The 9,157-nt window shown below is 49.0% G+C and overlaps 1 protein-coding gene across 3 annotated transcripts; it reads right to left on the minus strand.

The window, feature by feature from the left end:
* Positions 1–380: 380 nt before the first annotated feature.
* Positions 381–7,815, minus strand: LOC111848471 (very long chain fatty acid elongase 6-like). 3 transcript variants are annotated; one of them, XM_072703780.1, is made up of 5 exons: positions 7,744–7,815; positions 7,344–7,477; positions 5,263–5,394; positions 1,330–1,481; positions 381–846 (listed from the first exon to the last, which is right to left on the minus strand). In XM_072703780.1, the coding sequence occupies exons 1-5, from the start codon at positions 7,744–7,746 to the stop codon at positions 419–421; spliced, it is 849 nt and encodes a 282-aa protein (XP_072559881.1). In that variant the 5' UTR covers positions 7,747–7,815; the 3' UTR covers positions 381–418. The 3 variants fall into 3 exon arrangements, with proteins under 3 accessions (XP_072559881.1, XP_023676286.1, XP_072559882.1); XM_023820518.2 differs by lacking the exon at positions 7,744–7,815 and adding an exon at positions 7,632–7,687; XM_072703781.1 differs by lacking the exon at positions 7,744–7,815 and adding an exon at positions 7,628–7,639.
* Between the last annotated feature and the right edge of the window lie 1,342 nt (positions 7,816–9,157).

A 9,157-nucleotide genomic window follows, 5' to 3' on the forward strand; every position in this document is an offset into this window, starting at 1 on the left:
GCATCGCAGCACGTTGGTCACGTGGTACCCTATACCAGGATTCCCCAGTCCCGGTCCCGGAGGGCCAGCCCGCATCGCAGCACGTTGGTCACGTGGTACCCTATACCAGGATTCCCCAGTCCCGGTCCAGTAGGGCCAGCCCGCATCGCAGCACGTTGGTCACGTGGTACCCTATACCAGGATTCCCCAGTCCCGGTCCCGGAGGGCCAGCCCACATCACAATTTGCTGGTTTCCCTCCTCAAACACAACTTAAGCAAATTACCAGGTTAAGTAGGTGTGTTTAAGCAGGGAAATTTGAAAACTGTGTTGGGGCCTGATTGGCCCTCTGGGACAGGAATTGGGGAACCCTGCTCTAAACCTTCACCCCTAAACCCCCTGGTCCTGATCCACCCCCCCCCCCCCACACCCAACCCAATTTTAGTCTTCTTTGCCCCCCTTACTGCCCTTGCCCTTGAGGTAGGACTTGTAAAAGAAGGAGGAGAAGAGGAGTAAGTAGCTGAGGTACATAAGGGTGGCCCACACAATGTTGTCCAGGTGGGAGGGGCAGTGGCCTTCCTGCATCCAGCGGTAGACCAGAGCGCTAATGGCCAGCCCCATGGCCATCTGCGTGATCTGGATGGCGGTGATCACCATGGCGCAGGGGCGAGGCAGGTGCACGCCGGCCGCCCGCACGGCGTAGTAACTGTACATGAGGGCGTGCACCAGGTAGTTCATGGTCATGAACCAGCCCCCACCTGCAACCTGGTCCTTGTAGGAGTACCAGGAGTAGAGCAGGACGGTGATGTGGTGGTACCAGTGCAGGAAGATGAGGCGCTGCTTCCGCAGGACAATGAACACCGTGTCGCCTGCAGGGGGCGATAGACAGAAAGCATGGTTGTGGGGTGCCGTTCCGCAATGCACTCACAAGGACTCACGTACACAGTGGATGCTGCAGTGTGCTCTGTGACTGCTGGCCCTATTCCCTGTCCTCTCCTGCAGGAGAGGAGTCTTAACCGTGACGTCCATCCTTCCGTGAGTGACTCTAGCTGGCTCAGCATTGCTCCTGTCCCCAGCGGCTCTTTATTGTCAGTAGTTATCACCCGATTATTCTGCAGACCTGACCAACACACAGCAAGGACACTCACGCTGCGGAGCGCCTGACTGATTAAGTCAGTGCATCGTAGGGGATCTGGCAGTCGTGCTAAGTAAAACCTTAATGTCATTCAGCTTTGATCTTGAGATACATTGACCGGTGCATTTGCTTTGCAGAGATGGGGGTTAAGTTTTTCCCTCCACAGTCCTTTGCCAGTCCCATGCACCTTCCCGCCCCCTTTCTTCTGAAGGCCTACCTAGCTCAGGAGCCTTGCTGACGACGAAGGCGTAGGCCCAGAACTTGCTGACCGGCCCACTGTAGAAGCCCTGGTCGCAGACGGACTGCTTGAAGCCGCTGGCGTGTAGGACGTGCAGCAAGTACCAGCCGGTCCGCACAGCCCCGATGATGCTGTGGAAAGAGACCGGAGGGTTAGGGTTAGGGTTAGGGTTAGGGTTGATTACCTGATTACCTGCCGCCTGAGATTGGGGTTCATTCTAAAAAGCTGCTAGTCTCTATCTGAAGCACCAGAAACGCCATGGTAAATACATGTAAGATGTTTAATGTGACGTAACATGTCACTTCGAAACATAACGCTACATAACATAAAGCTACATAACATAACGCTATGCGACATAACAACATGTTATAACATTGGTTCTTCTTTTCTCCAGTGTACCCCAGTTCAGATGGACCAACTGGTTGCTTACAAACAGTTCTGCATCTTTTTTTCTTGAAATTTGTTACATTTGGTCACTAAAAGTAAAAGCACAGAAAAGCAGGGAAAAAAATCACAGACACGTCACCATCATTGCATCAGTGAGCCGGAATCTTTTTGCATAAGCTCATGCGGGTTGGATTGCATGGAACCACACGGCGTTTTCACCTCGCACACCATTCCACGCTGGAGACCGCATGTCTGTCTCCGCACACGGACCCCGGGAAGCCAGTGAGCCTGTCTGACAGCCAACCGCTCCGGATGCAGAGATGCATTTACTCGGCTCTGAGGGGAGTCCTGGCAGCTGGGAGGTCATGAAGATCACTGTCCTGCAGGCCTCCCCATAACCTACTCCGCTCCTGTAACACGTCCAGCTACGTGGAAAAACCGCAACACGCTCTGCGTAAAAGCTTAAGTGCCGGAGTGTAAATGTACTCTCTGATGGCGAGTTCCTGCTCGCTTGTCACCGCGGCGGGGGAAGCCGCGAAATGCGAGACGCAGCATCACGGCCGCCGCTGCCTGCCGCCGGCCCGCAGTTTACTACACGTGTTCCTGACCACACCCCTCCCGGTGTCTGGTTTCCAAGCCTCCGCGTAACAACCTGGCAGCGTGCCGAGTGAGACACGCCATCTCTGCGTTTGTAGTGCCCCCCCGAAGGACCCTACCTCAACACGCTCTGCATATTTTTCTGCAATCGGTTTGACACCCTGTCTCAACCCCCCCTTCAGATTTAGTCAGGAAATCCTAAGAACGGGCAGCTCTTGACTGACTTAAGCAATCTGTTCCACAAACCCTTACATAAGTAGGAATTATCTCCTCCATACCATTCAAAGAACCTTATAGTGTAAGGCTGGATTTACATAAGTCGGTTTGACGTAAGGTGACTGCCTGCATAAACTTCACTTTGAATAAATTAAGACTGAAATGCTCTGAGGGATATTCAGCTGCAATGGAACTAGACATGAACACTGTGTGTTTTTTCACTGGGTGACGTTCCTGTGTTTATGCGTTTAACACTCTAAGAACAAGGATCACATTTGTTCAAAATGTGGGATTTTCACGGTGCTCATTATGGAAGTAAAAGCTGGACGGTGAAGAAGCAGGACAGGAATAGTATCAGTGCCTTTGATCTTTGGCCCGGACAAAGACGTTTTACGACACCTTGGTCTGCGGGGCAAACAAACAAGCGGATTTTAGGTCAAACCAAGCCTGAATTTCCGGACTGAATAACAGGCCTGAGTGTTACTTTGGTCAGATCAGAAGATCCAATGCTTTAGAACAGACCATAATAATGGATGATGTTCAAGATAAAAGAGGAAGAGCTGCAACAATATGGGTGGATTTGGCCGTCGAAAGCAATTAACATGCCTTTGGGAATCCTGAGGAGGACGGAACATTCCAGAGGAACGGCATCTACATGGATACTGGGGGTCAACGCCTTCTTAATGGCACCTCGTTATAATAATAGGCGTTTCACAGGTTACTGGCGCTGAGTCAGATATTCATTTTCAGCCTATAGGGTGGAAGATCTGCCGTCTTTGCAGGGCAGTATGAATGGGCAGAATCCATTCGGAACAGCAAGGGGCGTGACGTGACTTCATAACCCAGACATTGTGGGTTCAAGTCCTGGGAGGGTTCCTATCAGCTACATAGATCCTGGATCTAACACACAGATATAAGTGTCGACAAAAAGAAGCCGAAATGCAGCCCCCCTCCTATTTTCAGTTTGATTTAAAGGTGTCAGTACCTACATGCCTCACCAGCTGGTCTGACAGAGCGCTTATACCAGAGCTTCATTCTTCACCTGCTGAATAAATACCACCCTTTGTCTCTGTCACTGGAGAATTCCTGGTTCCCCCCCCCACCACCACCTCGGCCCAGTACGCTTGTCGTGGAGTTTGCTTAACAACTTTCCAGGACAATTGGCAGCTGGTCGACGCCCCTAACAATTGGCAGCCGTGGGCATACACTGCAGCCCACTGCATACTTGAAGGAAAAATCTGAAGCATTCCGCGTGAGAAGACGAGTTATTCCAAACACGGGAGGCTGTCCTCCAGTGCTAAAGGAACCAGAAAATGTATTTGCTGATTAGGGAAATTCCTAAATTAACAGAGAGTGCTCACGCTCCGTCATGATGCGGGCGTCGTCCCAGAGGTGCAGCGTAACTTTGCTCTGCTGCCGCTGCCATTTTGCAAGTCTGACAGCCGCGCAGTGCAGCGCGTGTGCTCGAGCTGCCGCCACGCAGGCTGTTCTGCACCTGGATCCCAGCTGAACTCTCCCCATGAGGCTGATCCAGGGTCAGTGACCATCCCATCAGGTCCTGGGTGTGCGTGGGGGTTTCGCTACATCAGCAGAGGCACTGTCATGCCCATCTGGCAGAATGCAGCTGATTAGGGGAGGACACGCCGCTGACCTCACTGGCAATAGCAGTGCCCAAACTGGACATATCACCACTGTATTTATGTATGTACATCTGCAGCCCTCAGTGGATCCGGCTGCGTGCAATCTAGCCGGAACCTGCAGGCAAAAAGGCAACGAGCCCCAGACACCACTGAGATCTCAACAGTGTCGACGACACGTGGGTTTCTGCTGCCATGACTGACATCTTAACAATGTTGCTTGGCAACTGCCTAACTGGTAAAGTCACATTTATATACGTCACTCAACATCCGCATCGCGAGTGTTGATAAGTGACTGACGCCTCGGGGTTGCCCTAGCAGCTGTGCCGGAATGTTCCAGACACTTGGAGAGGAGCAGGCGAAACATCGATCCGCCCACCAGGCCGCGCTTTGGTCGCTGCTGATGCCACTTTAAGTTCTCGGAACGCTGAGCACGCTTCCTTACTTCAACGTTGTCTGTGCTGGAGCCACGCCGTGCTGCTGATGTCAGACCCGCATTCGGGTCTTGCTCACACAGCCAGAGGTGCTCTTACACGGGCAAGACTTACAGTCCAATCAGCAAGAGCCGGCAGGTCCCTCTAAGGATGTCAGCCACAAACAGAATAAGACTCATTTCTGTAATGGCCACCATGCTCTGCTGTTCTGCCCTGAGTGTGACTCCCCTACTCTTTATAATGACACTTCATTTTTAAATAGGTGTTTTAAGTGCAGTTTTATGCAACAAATGCACATGCTTCATAACAAACTCTCAGCCAGTCCCCTGTTGTGTTGATGTCAACTGCCGTTAGGGAAAACGAGTTGGACAAGAGCTCATGCTTCTGTTTCCAAGGTAACCTTTGAGTAACCTAACCTGCACAGATCATGCTGACCTCTTAGCAATGGAAATTTCATTGAAGAGCAAATACTCAGTGTTCAGTTTCACCTTATCGTTGCTTAATTGACAGGCAAGGTTTTGATGCGACAAATCATTCTCAAAAAAAACATTCTAAAAAAACCCAAATCTTACAGAAATGATAAGTTCAAAAGGGATGTGATTTCTGAGATCAATGTTTGCGACCCTGATGTTCACACTCACCTAAAGATGGCTAGGCTGAGTGACCACAGCACTAGTGGCTTCCGTAGGTCCAGCTTGGGTCTCTGCCTCATAAAGTACTGGCCCCCAAAGACGAGAGCCGCGTAGAGACCGCAGAACACGAACGATTTCCTCCTGCCATGGGCCACAAACACACACATAAACACAAGTGCATTAGTGAAGGAAGGAGGTATCAATGTTCTCCAGGAATAACATTTAGGAGAGCTGAATACTGACTCTATAATATCTAAAAAGAACCGTGGCTGCATGAGAGGTCCTAACACTGAAGTTAAATATGTGCATTCATGACCAAATGGTTATAAGTTCATGTCCCGTAACTAATTTTAAATTAAAGATGCTGCTGTGCTACATATTATGGGATGGCCGTTGTGTTTTTGGGGCTGACCAGCCTCAGCAGAGGAAGGAAACGGGCAGTACAGACTGAAGCTCCCTGGTCTTTGTGTGTTTTTTACCCTTAATGTTTACGACATGGCTCAGGTGTGTGGGGGGGGGGGGGAGGTGGTTGTGTGGAGAATCAGGGAGGTGAATCCGTTCATGAAACTGGGGAACATTAAGCCATTGCTATGGGGGGGCGGGGGGGTTGGGGGGGGGGGGGGAGGAGGCAAAGAGAGTGAAAGTGTGCTGTTTCAGCTAGCGGCCCGCCCTAATCAGCGAAAGCGATGACGGAACAGCTTTGGACCATTAACCTGCGCAGCTGAGTTGGCTGAACAGTCACAGTGAGGAGCCCCCCCCCCCACACCCGGTTTGTCAAGACTGTTCATTTGGCTGGTTCCCAGTCCAGCCCCCTTCATGCTGCCCAACAAAGTGCTGCTTTTCCCAGTATCAGATCCTGCTGTCTGACATGCCCCACCCTGTTCCTGAAAGTACCCCCCCACCCTCACACATACACCAACACAAACACATTTCTTAACACAATGCTGTTTACTACAAACTCGGTGGGTCACTGGAAGCAGTAGAGGAAGCCCACAGGTGAGTGTTTCATAGCCAACCTACTGGTACCAGATAGACCACTGAGAACTGATAAGGTTACACGGGCAACAAGACCGCCCTCCCCCACCGCTACTACACATGCATACACGTGCGCCGCCGATACTACGTGTAATGCCGCCACTGCCATGCCAACGGTGGCGGGTTCGAATCCAGCACAAGCGTCCACATAGACAGGCGTGGAAAGTGTCCTTACCGATTAACTTCAGCATAGGAAGCGGCAGTTGATAAGTTCCGGAAAAAGAGACGGTTGTTAAACACTTTACGGAACCTGACCTGTACTTTTTTTAAATTAATTAGAAACCTTTGTGTAACCCGGAAACAACGTGGCTGTGGAATGAGTCAGTGCTCCACCCGCTATTTCAAGATGCTGAAGATAAGCTCAGCGAGCAGATACTTAACAAAGGCAGGCAGCTACGAAAAGTTCACCCAGGGTGACCCCACATAAGCATCACAGAAGCGGGCTACGCACGTTTAGGTACGCTGCATCCGTTTGTTTTAGATTATATTAAACCAAGTCCTTGCGCCATTTAACCCGCCTAATGGCTTTGCACTGTCTAGAATGACATCTTCACAACTTTGGTAAACTTTCCGTTTCAGTTTCAAAAGCTGCTATATGAAATTTCGCGAGGGCAATAAAATACAGTTACATTAGGGGAATACTTTACAATTTAGACCGGTTCATAGTAACATTTATAATGAAGGATTCGTGTTGCAAAATGGTTAAATGCCAATGCTGAATTATGTGTAAACATTATAAAAAAACGCTTTAACTGAAGGGCATATATTTATTATAAAGATGTTTTCATGTGGATAAGCGTCGCTTTCCTTCATCCCCGTTCCAAACACTAAGTTAACGCTGCTGGTCGATTCTCAAGGACCTTCTCCGATAATCCAGGGAAATTAATGAGACACACGGGGAAAAAATCATATGAAACGTTACAAACGGAAATGTCAGCCCACGGAAAGGTCTCGGTGGAGCGGATGGGTCGCGGGTGACCGTGACATTGCGGGTGACCGCAGACGGCCTCGCGCGCAGACCTCCCCGCCGGTGCCCGTGAGTCCGCTGCACTCACCAGTTTTGCTGCATCCACTGGATAGCGACTCTCTCGTCAAAGTGTCGCTCGAAATCGTACTCGGTAAGGGGCAGCTGCTGCTCGCTCTCGTTCATTTTAGCAGTCGGTTTCGGTACTCCTCCGTGATCTCCACCCTGCAATGTTCACGGTCGGGGTTGAAACAAGGATGAGCAGTTCACAGCATCCGAGATAGGAAAATATAACCCTCTAGTAAAATAATATATCTATGAAAGCGAGTTTGTTGGCGCCTCGCTGCTGTCCTCCTAACTCCGGCCGTCACTTACACACCTCGCAGGTTGCACGCCTTGCGAAACGTCCCTAAGTAGGGAAGGGACGGGATCGATGGGAGACGGAGGAGGAGGAGCTCCAGCGCTCCCGGCAAATAGGCGCTGTCACTTACCATTTTTGTTTAAGACGACGCGATCCGCCGTAGGCGTCCGCTTTGGCTCCATCCCAGTCGATGTGGAAGAATCTGCAAGCGGTCCGTGCGGCGAAAACTTAAGGCGGTCCCAGGCAACGACACGATGACATGCATATAAAACGTGCATGGTTTTAAGGAAAAATCTTAAAAGTGTCTAATAATCGCAAAACAGTACTATCTATGCAGCCATTGGAATATAATTTGTATAATTAAAGCATTATTTCGGCACACAGGCATATGCCTAGAAAATCCATATACTTTAGGTGCATTGTAGTCAAACAAAATTTGATCTCCTAGAATCCCTGCTTCTCATTTTATGCATGTCTGTCTCATTTTATTGAGTAGTACGAACATTTATGTAAATTAAACTAACACCAATATATCAATAAAACTTTTTTCACATGTTTGGTCGAAATCAAGGCTTATTTTCCCACGGTACGATTTAAGTGAAATGCAGTACGTCTACATTTCGAAACCGGATGGAATTCATTTTAGCTATACATATACGGCTAACCCTTTCATTGGAGGTGTGTTGTTGTCCAGTTGTTTGCTATAGCCTATATGATGGACATTACCTGACAAACCCCTATCAAGACTACAGAAATGTTCTCGAGCTGTGTAAGTAGCCTATTAAAAAACGTATTAATAATTATTAATAACCTTCAGGAGCAGTTGAGCAACTTAAAAGGCAATAAATTATCAATCGGCTGGTGGCGCCATTGCTAAGACGCAGTTTTTAGTTTTGTAGAAAATCCTCCGAAATGACAATGTCTAGCTATTCTGGTAGAAAATCGATTAATCGTTTCCCCCCAAAGATTTCCCAGTGTTAGCTTGGTACATATCTAATTCGTAAACAGCTAGGGGGTTAAGTATGGTGGATACCTCACTACAACAGGGAAGTGTTGAACACTGGGGTAAAATTAAAAGAGAAGGACTTTGTGTTATAATGATGGAAGCATTCCCAAGACCATGAAGTGGTGCCTCTCTTATGGTGTGTACGCCTATGCAAATGTAATACATGTTTGATAAGCTCCGGCTAATTTTGTGGAACCTGTTTTATCTGCGTATATATGCTCTTTAATTGTAAGGATACCGATGTTTTCGCTCAGACCCGCACACTGCACCTGTGAAAGAGTATAATGACCAACTTAAGATTTAGGCCATTAGTCGCCAATGTCTCCGATTTCTAAGTGCACAAAAATACATTTCTTAAATAATGCAGTAACTGTGGTCTCGATTCGCGTATATTCTTCTGCGTTTCATCCCTCTTTGTATCATAGGCCAATTGTTGGAGTACGCCGTCTCCACCGGGTCCGTGGATGAGAAGAGATTCACAGCTGACACGGGGAGAAGTTGCAAATCACCGGTTTATTCTCTGACAGATTGCAATCCG

This window comes from Paramormyrops kingsleyae, chromosome 20, assembly GCF_048594095.1.
Source record: "Paramormyrops kingsleyae isolate MSU_618 chromosome 20, PKINGS_0.4, whole genome shotgun sequence".
Classification (NCBI taxonomy): Eukaryota; Metazoa; Chordata; class Actinopteri; order Osteoglossiformes; family Mormyridae; genus Paramormyrops; species Paramormyrops kingsleyae.